General features: G+C 49.3%; 1 protein-coding gene across 1 annotated transcript in view; it reads right to left on the bottom strand.

Moving 5' to 3' along the window:
* Nucleotides 1-9656, bottom strand: part of LIMS2 (LIM zinc finger domain containing 2) — a 589342-nt gene extending 579686 nt beyond the window's left edge. Inside the window, exon 1 of the mRNA XM_069617874.1 lies at nucleotides 9220-9656. Within this exon, the coding sequence (XP_069473975.1) occupies nucleotides 9220-9230 (11 nt within the window). The 5' untranslated portion in view covers nucleotides 9231-9656. The remainder of the gene's footprint in view (nucleotides 1-9219) is intronic.
* Between the last annotated feature and the right edge of the window lie 4194 nt (nucleotides 9657-13850).

The following is a 13850-nucleotide window of genomic DNA, read 5'->3' as shown; positions in this document are numbered from 1 at the left end:
CTACCCAACGGGCAGGTATATAAGAGTCTGATATAGCGGATCATTTTGGAGCCCAAACCTATCTTCTCCAGCACTGCAAGCCGGTATTCCCATGAGAACATGTCAAATGCCTTTTGGGCATCAATGGTCACTGCCTGGGACGCGGGATCCAACCTGGCCATTAAACAGGCGATGCATGCTAAGGGAACTGGACCAGCCAGGGAGAAAAACCATCTTGATCGCCATGGACTATATGGGGCATTAATGGGAGCAAGCGATTAGCTAAGGCCTTCTCATATATTTTAGTGTCTATATTCATTAGTTAGAGGGGTCGATAGGAGCCACACTCATTACCAGGTTTATTGGGTTTCTGTAAAATAGTTATTATGGCTTCCCGCAGTGATTCTGGAAGAAGGGAGTCGCGTTATGACTCCCCACAGACCAAGGACACAGGAGCCAATAAGGCCCCATATTCATAATAGAATTCCACTGTTAGGCCATCAGGGCCAGTAGCTTTTCCCCTTGGAAGATCTCGGATTACTGTAAGTAGTACCTCTACAGAGAGGGGGGCATTTAAACTATATCTGGCCTGGGTGCTCAGTCGTGAGGTCGGCACCCAGTCTAGTAAAGAGTGAATGGCTTGTTCACCCCTTGTGGGGGTAGCAGTAGATAATGATCAGTAAAAATTTTTTTTTAAAAAAATACAAAATAAAAAAAACATCGCAGAACACCTCAACTATTTCACAAACTACCCACCTGGGATTCCCATGCATGTCGAGGATGCTATCAATTTGAGTACGCCCACATTCAATCCTCACCAAATCAGCAAGTGTCCTCCCAGTCTCTCACCCTCACCATATTTCCTGGCCGCCAGTGGACATGGGAAGTACTGGACCTCTCTCAAGGCATGTGCCCTAAACTGTTCCAACTCCAGTCGTGTTTGTGCAAGTAGATTGGGGTCTGGTGAGCAGGAATATTCAATTTCCAACTCCTTAAGGCTAGTTCGCACCTTTGCAGGTCCCTTCCTTCGGATGGTTTTCAGAAGCCCAACCTCCCTACAAAATTGCCATGCCTCTGATATAGCTTTAAAGGATTGCCATGGTATGCCGAGTGATGTGGCGTCAGCGCTGTTGCAGGAGAAGAAGGTTTCTATGTCTGCTTTAAACTCCGCCTTGAAGACAATGCCCTTCAATGCCTACGATTTAAACAGCCAGGATCTCCCCAGAACAGATCGACTGTCAGTTGTTAGCGACAGTACCATGGGGGAAATGGTCAAAGAAGGCGCGCGGCAGAATGTCGCAGGATAGATATTAAGAACATAACGATGCACGATGACATATCATAATCTGAGGAGTAAAACGTGAAGAAGTAAAGTTTGCTTCTGAATTGGAATCAGGGGCATACCGGGAACAGCATTACATATTGAATGTTGCATTCATGTAGCATCTTCTTGACCCCTTTGAACTGCTGGCGTTCTTGTCAAACCATTATCGAGAAGTCTGGGAAGATACAGACAATTTGGGAGCCCAATCGCATCTCCTTTTTTCCCCTGGATAGTCGCAACACATGGTCTCTCTCGCGATAGCTTAACAATTTTGCTATAATGGGGTGGGAGAAATCCCCGGGCTTTGGTTTGGGGGTGATAGCACGAGGGGCCCTTCCAATTGCTTTGAACGGAGATAACTGCGGATCCCCCAACAATTCCTTAAGGAGACGCTCCACCGCCTGCTCCATGTTCCCAGACAGTGCATTTTCCAGATCCCAACTATACGGATATTGTTTCTTCGGGACTGTGACTGCAAATCATTGCATTCATTGATGTTTAGCCATTTTCATGTCCTTCACAAGTGTGGCCACAGTACACTGTAGCTCCTGCACATTTTCCTCCGTCACCAGAGTCTCTCTTCCGCTTCATTTATGTGCACCACTTCTTTTGCCAGTTGTGAATGCATGGAAGCCATGTTTGCGGTAATATCACCCAGTTTTTCATGGTGGTGCCATGAAAGTTGACTCATGGGTTGCTTGAGGTTGGTGCAGCGCCCCTGAATCTTCCCGGGAACCGCCTTTGCGTATTTATCCATTGCGGCGGTTTTCTTTCCACCACCGGCTCCTCTTGTCATACTGGGCAGGTTTGCGAGTCCCGCCCTGGGGGTTGGAGGGAGAGATGGGCAAATGCAAGGCTGACAGGTCGACAGGGGCACAGCCCGCGGCGAGTGCCCCCAGTTTGACACACTGTAGGGACACTCTTTGAATTACGTGTCTCCTAGGCAAATGTAGTCCAGCTGTGAGATCAGCCGCTACTGGATCTATTCCTCGTGCCCAGTCAAATATTAGGGATCCATTACCAAGTTCTTTAAGAGGTTTGTGCAACACCTACCAGAGGTGGATGCACATGTCCATGGAGTACGACGCCGTATCAGTTAACAGTTCAGGAGAAGGGGGAACGAAGCATGGCGCTGACTGCTACTGTTGAAGCCCGAACTGCTTTCCTATTGGAGCACTGCATACCCAGCCTGCCTCCCGTATCCTGGCTGGCTGTAATGTATGAAGGGCACAATCCAGTTGCCCGAGACTGTTGCACTGCCCCCACCCCATCGATAGATAAATGTAAAAGAGATCTTCACACCCTGGATGGTCCAGCGCCAAGGCACACGAAGGGAGGCGAGCAGGCACCTGGGTCTCCTTCTACAGCAGAGTTTATCATTGCCCATCAAGCTTGAGTGTAGCAGAAGCAGCCACTGCTCCACCCAGTGGCAGATCACTCACCGTCCCCGGGAGCGTGAAGGGCACGCAATCATCCCCAGATCTGCTGTGCAGGAAGGGGCGTGCCTCCGGCCGCAGAGGTCCGCCTTGGTGATCTTGGCGGTCAGGAGTTTCACAGCGGGCATATGCACACGCCCACAATGCCCAGTGATCTACGGCAGCACAGGAGGTGGTCAATTGTAGCGGCGGCAGCGCTCAGTCCGGCCAAATGGTGCTCCTCCACACGGCCCAGGCACCATTCACCACCACAGGAGTTTCCGCTGCACTGTGCCCACAACAGTAGGCAGGCAGCAGCGGTCGCGGGCAAACAAGCTCCGCACCACCAACCCAAGACGGGCAGCTTGTGCCCCAAAGCTGATGGATTTAGATTCCAGTATTCCCAGCGTGTCAGATCGCCCGAGACCACCACTGCCAGCAGCATTTTCTTGCCGAAGTGCAGAGTGATAATACTAGGCAGTCAACTTACTCGGCTGCTCAACAGCATCCCTCTCCAGTTACCCAAAAGAATCACCTTTAGAAAGTGTCTCGTGTGGAGTGCTCAGGGGGCGGGGTTTCTGGCACGGGCTATTGAGAGGTGATTGATGGAGGCTAGGTCGGGCCCTGGTCATTATCAAAAGAAAGGCTATCGCGCTTATTACAAATGTTGAAATGCTTGGGATTTGACCAGATTTAGTCACGGTAATTGAGACATTAGCCCAATGGTCCCTCTGTGCCAAGCATTTTTGGCTGGAGTATTTTCAATAGGGAAGTTAATTTCTATCAGGAGTTGGGCAACCACTTGTCTGGCATAATTTCTGACAGGGGCGGTTTGGAGGTAGCCTACATAGACTGGCAGTAGTTAATCAGATGCTTGTGTCTGCCGAAGATGGATCAAGTATTTGGCAGTGGTTGGTGAAAGGGTTGTGTGTTTCTCATTGGGATTGGTTGGGGGGTTGTTTGTAGCTCAGTCTGCTCAGCTGGTGATTTCTGCAAGGTGTTGGTGAGGGATTTGTTTTTTTGTGAGGATTAGTTGAGAGTTGTTTCTGGCAAGGGTTGCTCAGAGGGTTGTTTTAGCAGGGAGTGCCAGGAGTGTTATATGCTTTTGCATCTGTCGGTGGTTAGAGGGGCTGGGGTTTCTTGGAGGTATGGCAAGGAGGGTGGTTTCTGATGGAAGTTGATGGTGTGCTTTGCATGGCAGGGTATACCATAAGTTAGTGAATGGCAGCAGTTGAAGAGGATGTTGCCAGCTGTAGTTGATGAGGGTATTATTTCCAACTGGGATTTGTTCTGGCTGGGACTGGTCGGGGGGGGATTCTCCTGAAAGATACTTCGGTTATTGCATCTGTTCTAGGGTCAGTCTGGTGCTTTTTCTGTCAGTACTCTCTATAAGTACAGGTGTTATCATAGAGTGTACCTAGAAGCGGTTGGTCTGAGTTAGTGCATGGCAGGACTTGAAAAAGTTGTTCCTGGCATTGTTGTCTGGAAGGCACTGCGGCTTTGTGTCCTCCAGGCAGATATCGATCAGGGTATATTGCCCAGGGCTGGGTTGGTTGACTGTTGCTTCTGTAAATTCACTCTTTGAAGGGATGATAAGCGTGCCAGACTGCATCCGGAAACCATACGTCATGGCTGTTTCTACAAGTAGCTATTTCTACCAATGAGTATTTCTGAAATGGGTTAGTTAGGGGGTTGTTTCCAGCAGGGTTCGATATGCATTTGTTTCTGGAGGTTAGTGGTGAGGGGGATATATTGTGTCTGGCATAGGTCGGTCAGCGGGTTCATTTTTCCAATAGTTGATAATTGCTTTCTTCCTGGAAAGGAATGGTTGGTAGTTGTTCCTGGCAGTAAAAAATAAATAAAAAGAAGTTGCAGTCTACTACGGAACCACAAAAAGTCACTGGCGACCTCAATTCTATACATACACTTCTTACTCGCCAAAAGTGCAATATAACTAGCCAATGGCAAGTGCATAGTTTGCACCATGCTCCCAACATCAACTGGCCATGGGCTAATTTAAAGAGGTATTGCTGGTCTAGACTGTGTTTGTCAGGGTATTTTTAAGGGAGAATCACCTGGCAGGAGGAGGACAGGTGGTTATTCCAGGAGTTAATCCAGTGTGACTTGATAGTGGAGTTGGTTGAGGGTCTATTTCCGTCAGAGGTTGATTGGTCAGGTGTTAGCTTCTAGCAGGGGTTGGTTGGAGCTGTTTTTCTGGCATTGCTTCTGGCCTGGATTGGCCAGGATTTTGTTTCTGGTTAGGAAACAGTCCAAAAGAGTTGTCTCAGGGCAATGTTTCAAGCAGGCTGATTGGGACAGTGAGTCAGTCAGATGGTTATTTCTGGTGGTTGCTTCAAATAGTAAGCAGTAAAGGGGTGTTTCTGACAGGAGCAGAAGATGGCAATGTTTCAGCTGCGTAGTGGGAAGATTACTTTCTCTGGCAAGATTATTCAGAGTTATGACTGTTGATGGCTGGTATAGGAGGTTGTTTCTGGTATGGTTGGGAGTTGATTCTGCCTGTCATGCTTGCAAGTTGTTTTTGACCTGGATGGCATCATTTCCTCTTTGCCCTGGTGACATTACCGAAAGTGGCTTGTGGAAATTAAAAAAAAAAAAAAAAGTACATAAACATTTTAAATTGCCAAATTCTTTCTGAAGCAGACAAGAATATTTTAGATACCAAGCACATTTTAACACAGTTGGTGCCTTCATATGCTATGCAGGGGGGTCATGATACAATAGGGTTAAAGCCAATAGTGCAACATAGGCCAAGGCAATATTGATTCCGCCATCAGTTTCACTATTTGAAGATTTCAATATATCTTTAAGCAATAATTATGACAAAGCATTGAGCAATTTTGGCGATTCTTGCTGCAATGCACTCAGAAAAGCTTGCATTGATGGAGAGTCCGGTGAAGATGTAGATCAAGATGAAAATTGTAAAATGGGGAAAGATATACAGAGAATGTCATTGCATAAACTACAAAGGGAGCTAACCACACACCCAAGGACATATGGAGATGCAGTCCTCTGTGATGCGATTCCCAGGGCCGAAATATTGTTACATTTATATGCACTTTCGTCTTAACTTACAAGGCTCCCCACAAGGCAGGATCCCATAAGCATGATCCCTTGGCAAAAAAGAAATTGTCAGCTCTGTAAAAAACCAGGGGAGGCAGAAACCCTAAAACATTGGCCGATTGTCTGTAGCGCAAAACTAGGACCGAGGAAAATGTGGTTGGGAAAGTTCATTAGGAGATTATAGGATTTAAATAGTGAAGTCGCGTGGGCTAGGCTCTTGTATGGATGCTCGATCTCAATGACCATTGCTTTAGTGAATATAGGGATACACAAAACTTTGGGGGGGAATGTTTTTATTGATTAGTTCACCACAGTGAAGTAGGGAAGGGAGTAATTTGACGGATACTTGTAAAATGTAATCTTGGGGAGTTAGAAAGGGAGGCCCTAATGGGTATATAGTAAATGATATTATAATGCACTGTGTTGAATTAATTAATGTCTGTAATGTTTGCTTTAGAATGTTATGCCTGAAGTAATTTATTGTCATTTGTAATGAACGAAGAGATTTGAAGTATATGATTTAAAATGGGTTAATGTTTTTAATAAACTAAAAACACACCAAAAATAATATGCCATAGATATGTCACTTCAGCTTTGTATGGCCAGTTACTTCCTTATTATGCCAATTATAGATGCATTTCGGGTATTCACATTATATGAAAATTAGATCCCCTACATTGGCAGTTTCTGCGATAATACAGTATCCAAAAAGCCAATAGATTCAAGTCACTTTCGATGACCACGAGCATTAATGCCGATTTGTTATTTATAAAATGGTTTCACCAAAGCACTGTACATAGCACACATTTGCATACATCATCCCAACAGAAGCTGGTACTCTGTACCAACCTCAGAAGAATGAAAGGCCGAGTTAACCTTGCCAGGATTTGAACCTGCCATGTACAGATCACACAAAGACTGCAGCAGCAAATGCTCAACCTGCTAAACTATCATACCACCTTGCTATTAAAAATGCAATGCCACCATAAGAAAGCATATGAAAAACTGGCTGCACACACACGTATCATGTTTGCTGTAACCTTGACGATGCACAGTAAAAGATGCCATGCCGCAGTAAGACATACCTACAATGGCAGCACCAGAATGCCAATCTAACCACATAATAACACTTCATCACAGCTGCCCAGAAAAATATACAATGCCCCAGTAAGGACTGGCTGCAGCCAAATGCCAGTCTATCCAGGTAATTACACGTATCATGATTGCTTTATCGGAGATGCCCAGTAGAAAACGTAAAGCCACAATAAGCAATGGCTAATCTAGCTGCAGCAAAATGCTAGTCTAGACACGTAACAACGAACAAATATATATAGTCCCCGCTTTGTTAAAGTGCTTCAAGAGTCAGTATGAACTTAATTCATAAGTGGCGTGTATCTACAAAAATATAACGTTAGATATACCCTGAAGCAAAAAGACATTCACGTGTAATTGTGTAGTACATTTTCTATCTTGAATTAGTTTATTCTTAGTCAGATAGTTCAAAAAATGACAGTATTGGAACATGAAAGGTGACATAATACATAGACATGAGAGAAAAATATATGTACAATAATATTAAATCAAATACAAAAAGGAAAAGGAATTCTATAATGAAAGATGCTTACTTCATTATAGATGCCCATAAATTATGCCAGGATGCAGTAAAAAAATGGCTAGACTGGCTGCACCCAAGTGTCAGTCTAGACAGGTAATAACACTTATCACGCTTACTTTATCATAGATGCCCTGTAAAAATGTCATGCCACATTATGAAATGACTAAACTCGCTGGACCAAAATGCAAGTCTAGACACTAATAACACATATCATGCCTGCCCATTACGAGATAGCACCCCCTCAATCTGACCCACCCTCCCGGCACGTCCCCCTATTCCTCCAACTCTACTCCAACCCCAAACTCAGCCCCTTGGCCCAGCATTACTTCCACGTCCCTCTACCTCGCCTCACTATTTACGTATGCATCAAGGTGCTTCATAGGCAAGTACTGGGACGAGGAAGGACTAGGAGTAATCTAGGTATTGAACACAAGCACACCATTGACATGCTCATTTACACTGTACCCATCCACAATTCACTCACAAACTCAGCCACCCATACATCATGCACTGACTCGCATACATTTATTTATTGGTTACTTATTTAACGCCTATACACTTAACAAGCATTTCATAATATACGCACACACCCTTTCATGCATGCGCGCACGCACATTTACAAACAAAACCCTTTTCCATCCAAATCCATTGCTGCTCCGAGGAACACCTCTGCAGGCTCTCCCATGGTCCACGCATGCAAGGAACCAGCTCTGGTCCATTCATGCGCAGAACTGGGGAGACAGAGCCTTCCATCTCCTGAGGGAACTTCAAAAAGAAATTATTTCTGTTACGGATTTAGACTGACTTCAACAAGAAATTAATGTAAAGAGGCCTCTCATCTGAGAGCCCTCTTTACTTTCGGTTTCTCTCTGCTGCTGCAGACCCTAGAGGTCGCAGAGGTAGAGCCAGGGGTTGGGCACTAGTTGACATCCCTGGGTGGTTCGTCTGGGTAAGAGGATATAATATAGTCTTACAGATTTTGACAAAGTGCTTAATTCTGTTCAGTTGGTCAAAAGGTATGCTTCCAAAAAAAGGTTAGTCGGGATGTTGTTTTGTGGGGGGATTTGGGGTTGCTGCTGGGGTTGTCAAGGTTTTATCTGGAATAGGAGAGACGAAAGGAGTAAGCTATGCTGTACCTGGAAGGGGTTGGTCACATGGTTGTAGCAGGTGGTTGCTTCTGTAAGAGAATGGCCGAAGGGCTTACTGTAAGGGCTTGGGTCAGGGGAAGTTTTCTGGTCGCCCACTCCCGCAGTTAAGTTTAAGGTTGTTTCTTGGAATAGGTTCATGATGGAATGCTTAGGAACTTGTTTCGTCAAGGATTTATCAAGTGACTATTTCTGTTTATTCTGATAGAAGTTGGACAAGAGGGGTGCTGGCAAGAGTTGGTTTGGAGATTGTTTCTGACACGGGTTGCTTAGGGGTGGTGCTTGGTTTACAGGGTGGGCATTTATGTCATGGTTTGGACAGGGAGTCTTATGGCAAGGAATGAGTCAGCTCTATATTTTCGGCCAGATGGTGGTAAAATGGCTGTTGTATAAAGGATATGGTCATGAGTTGTTTTTGCATGTGATTTGTTTGAAGATTGTTTTATCTGAATTGGATGCGGGGGGGGGGGGCTGCTTCTGCATGCGTTGCCTTTAGGGGTTGCTTTTAGGGAAATGATCGTCGAACGGTAGTTTCTGTAGAGGGTTAATTTATTTTGCGGGCTTGTTTGAGGTCAAAATCGGGGACATTTTTCGTCTGTGGTCTGGATGGATGGTTGAAAGGAGGGAGCGATGGGAGTCAACTTAGGCAAGGAAACCTACCTTCCAGTCATGTTGGCAACTCCGACTCGCCACCCTTGCCCCCGGGGTCCCACTTGCTCGAATCCTTGAAGTTCTTTCCCGGGGTGCAGGGGGTTGTGGGGAACAACGCCTGTCAGAAACCAAAATTCCGTACCAAAAAAGGACAACAGCTGCAGCAGTGAGAAGCAACGCCCCGTTTAGACAGCCTCACGCCCCTGTGCTGTTGCAGAGAGCCTCCCAGGAGAGCAGCCACGCCTCCCTACTCAACACCACACCTTCCGCGTACATTGCTACACATCTCTGACGCGTCAGCAAGACTTCCCTCGCAGTAGGAACGCCTTTCCCGAGTTTCCCCGCGGCTTTCCTTAAGCTAGTAGTCGCATCCCAGTGCGTCACCACGCCTTCCCTCGATAAAGCTGCTCGCCTTTCAATGTTCAGCAGGCTCCTCTTTTAACTAGTCCCGCCTTGCCTGCTCCAACACTCCACGCCAGTCCCTTCTTGCACGTGGACAGTCAGTTGCCCTCCTCCCCTCAAGCCGATGTCACGCCTTTACTACGCCTTTGCCTGATAGGTCACGCCTTTCACCGCCCTCTCACCTACTACCAGCTAGCTTTTTAGCATCCTTCTCCGAGGCGAGTTTCCGAGTAACATTGTTTTTCCCCCCTCGGAGGAAAGAGCAAGTGCAGTGATCTTCAAACTGTGAGGCAACTCCCCTACCAAGCGCCTCAGAGGAGTTGGGGGCCAGAGTCTCTTTTAAAAGGCAGAATGGCGACTGCTTTCAGTCAGTAAAAGAAATGAGCAGTTCCAGCGTTTGGTAGGCAGGGCAACCGCCACATAATCATTACCCAACTGGTTCTCACCGTCTGTTGGGGGCGGGTCAGAGCCCCCACGCGGTCCCGTAAGCCCCCTCACCCAAGGACTCACACGGGCACCAGTCCTTCCAGTTCGGGCTTCCCGGTCGCTCTACCGCGGCCGGGAACGCCCCCTTTATTTATACAAACTGCGGCGGCGTGATACGTCACGCCGCCACGTGCGCCCATCATCGGGCGGCGCCACACTCCTCCTTTTCCGGGAGGAACAACAGAACGCAATAACATTAACTTTATTAACCAGAAAATCACACATCTACTTTAAATGCTACTGCACACCCAAAGAAAAAACCCCTTTAATGTCATCCACCCAGATCTGCTCACCCCAGTTAACTAGCCATTTGTCCCACGACATATTCGCTGAGGTAGGCAGGTTTCCCTCGCCCAGCCCTCTGGGGGTACCTCCTGCCTACCTCCGGCACGTGACGTCCTTCCACCGCCTCTCCCCGGACGGGGGATTCGGGCGCCGCTTCATAGAGGCCGCCGTCAGCCGGCGTGTCTGGTGGATCCGGTTCAGGTGGGGTGTCAGTTCGTGGATCACCCAGCTTCTTGAAGAAGCTCACGTTTCGGGTGACAGCTGATCGTCCATCCGAGACCGTCACCATGGACCCCTTCACCGCCACTACATCCAGGGGCTCCGGTTCATAGGGGAGTGATAGCTTCCCGTGGGGGTGTCGATTACGGATGAGGACCTCATCCCCTAGTTCAAGTCTCTGAGGGCGGAGACGCCGGCGCAGGTTTTCTTGTTCAATTCGGACTCGCCTTTGAGCCTCTACCCGCTCATTATCGATGACCCCCGGTTCTTTCTCCCCAACCTCCGGCAGCAGCCCCCGGGGGCATCTCTTGAATAACACCTCTGCCGGAGCCACTCCCGTGGCTGCATGTGGGGTGGTGCGGTACACCCGAAGGAACTGATAGAGGGCCCGTTGTAAAGATTGGCCCTGCCCTTGAGCAATCCGGAAGGTTTTGTTTAGGGTCCGCATCAGTCTCTCTGCATCCTCGTTCGCTCGAGGCCACAGGGGGGATATCTTCCGGTGTTGTATTCCGCAGCTCTCCAGCAGCTCGGAGAATCGCTCACTTTGGAAGGGCGATCCATTGTCGGAGCATAGGGTGTGGGGAAAACCATGGGCCGCAAACATTTTCTCCATCGCTACCACCACATGCTCAAAGGCCACTGAGTCAACGAACTCCACTTCGGGGTATCTCGAGTATTCATCGACTAGCACCAGGAAATGGGTACCCACTGATGTTGAGCCAAAGTCGGCGTGGACGATCTCCCACGGCCTCGTGCCTCGGGGCATGGCCTCAATGGCAGGTTCACTTTGCAGAGGGGAGGCCGCCTGACACCATACGCAGGCCGCCACAAAGTCATCCACCCTTTTCTCTAACTCTGGAAACCAGACCTTTGAGCGGAGCCGCGCCTTGGTCTTGGCGGCGCCCTGATGTCCATGGTGGGCGAGATGGATCACCTCCGCCACCTTTGCCTGTGGGACAACAATCCTGTCACCCCGGAGCAGCAGCCCAGAGTCCGAGAACGACAGCTCCTCCTTTACCTTCCACAGCTGCTCCAATACTGTTTTGGCTTCTTGCGTGCGTCCGGCCCCTGCTTCGAGGATGGACTTCCACAACCCACTGTGCATTGAGTCTTTTAGAATTCGAAAGCACTCGTCCTCAGCTGCCGCAGCCTCCAACTCCTCTAGGGACTTCGCGTTTGGTGTTGCCGCTTCCACCACCATGCGAACATGACTGTCCGCTTCCTCTCCGCAGGTGTCATATCCCTCTCCCCCGCACACTCCCGGGTGACGAGATAGATAGTCCGCGGCATTGTTGGCCCCGGGCCTGTACACCAGGGTAACAGAATATTCCAGGAGGGCGAGCATCCACCTCTCGATTCTCGCCGGTGGTTTCGAAGAGGAGCCCACCAGGATCGGAAGCAGTGGTTTGTGGTCAGTAACCACCGTCACCGGGCGTCCCAGGACGTAGAGCCGGAAGTGCCTGCAGCCCCACAGCACCGCCAAGGCCTCCCGCTCGATCTGGGAGTACCTCTTTTCAGTCTCAGTGAGGGCCTTGCTAGCATATGCTATAGGTCGAACACTCCCATTGCGGTCCACCTGCGTCAGCACTGCTCCCAACCCGAAGGGACTTGCATCGACCACGATTTCAGACTCTAATGCTGGGTCGAAGAATGCCATCGTGTCCTCTGCTGTGAGGGCACCCTTAATGTCCTCGAAAGCGGCTTGTTCAAGGGGGCCCCACTGCCATGGTGATTCTTTCTTGGTCAGCGCCCGGAGTGGCTCAGATCTCGACGCCAAGTTCTGGATGAACCGCCCACAGTAAGTTACCATCCCCAGGAAACTCCTCACGTCGGTCACCGACTCGGGGGCTTTCGCCGCCTTGATGTCCTGGACCTTTTTTGGGTCTGGCGACACCCCCTCCTCTTTGAAGATGAATCCGAAAAACTCGATGGAGGAGCGCATGAATTCACATTTTTCCCGGTGAAGGGTGAGGCCCAGAGATTGGAGTCGTTCTAAGGTCTTTCCCAGCCTCCTCATGTGATCCACTTCAGTTTTGGCGACACCAGGATGTCGTCGCTAATGTTAAGGACGCCCTCCAGGTCTGCTAGGGTGCCCCTGATGATATTTTGGAACACTTCAGCGGCAGACGACACCCCGAAGCTCAACCGCTTATATCGATACAGACCCAGGTGGGTGGTGAAAGTCGTTATGTACCGGGAGTCAGGATGAAGGACGACCTGGTGATAGCCAGCTCGGAGGTCCAGCTTGGAGAAGAATCGAGCCCCTTGAACATCCGCAATGATGTCATCAATCGTCGGTGTCAGATGCCGCTCCCTTCTGATCGCTTTGTTCGGGAGCCTCATGTCCACGCATATGCGCACTGAGTCAGGTTGCTTGGGCTTTCTGGCCACCACGATCGGGGACACCCAAGGGGTTGGGCCTTCCACTTTCTCGATGATATCCAGGCTCACCAGCTTGTCCAGTTCCTTATCCACCAGCCCCCTTAAGTGAAAGGGTACTCGCCGGTGTTTCAGTGCGATGGGTTGCACCGACTCATCGATGTGTAGTCGAATGGGTTCCCCCGTCATCTTTCCGATGCCGTTGAAGAGGGCAGCGTACTTGTCCAGGAGGTCATGTATATCCTCAAGGTGGACGGAGTAGGCGAAGCTCACGATCCCTAATGCCTCTGCAGCTGCACAGCTGAGCAAGGTATTACTGCTCACCGGGGTCACGTAGAATCGAGCCTTAATGTGTGAGCCATCATGTTCCACGTCAGCCACGAAGGCACCGTCCAGCGGTATCGGTTCCTGGCCCCCAAACGCAAATATGCGGGCTCTCGGTGTGGCCAGACCCGGGAGGGGTTTCAGAGAGTCAAAATGTCCTCTGGCCATCACATTGACGGAAGCACCAGTGTCCACGAGCACCAGGACTGGGGAGTGGTTGATCTCCACTACACATCTTGGCTGTCTCCTGCTTTTCCTTTTGAGCGTTTCTACGCTGGAGACAAAAAAAACGTTCTCTTCGTCTTCCTCCTCAGCTCCTTCCGCCTGGGGCTCGACCTCACCCTGCTCCACCTGGGCTACACTGGGCGGTTGGTTCTGGCGCGGAGTCCACAACCGTGCCTGACCCCTCGGCACCATCACTGGCATGGCCGCACGACATACCCACGAGAAGTGATCAGCCAGCCCACACCTCCCGCAGGTTTTTCCGACCGCAGGGCACTCTGTCATGTGGGGGAGGTCATACCCGCACTTCTGGCATGACTCCC

This window comes from Ambystoma mexicanum, chromosome 10 (assembly GCF_040938575.1).
Source record: "Ambystoma mexicanum isolate Mex_15411 chromosome 10, UKY_AmexF1_1, whole genome shotgun sequence".
Taxonomy (NCBI): domain Eukaryota; kingdom Metazoa; phylum Chordata; class Amphibia; order Caudata; family Ambystomatidae; genus Ambystoma; species Ambystoma mexicanum.
The sequence above is the reverse complement of the archived record's forward strand: the minus strand, read 5'-3'. Positions and strand labels throughout refer to the sequence as shown.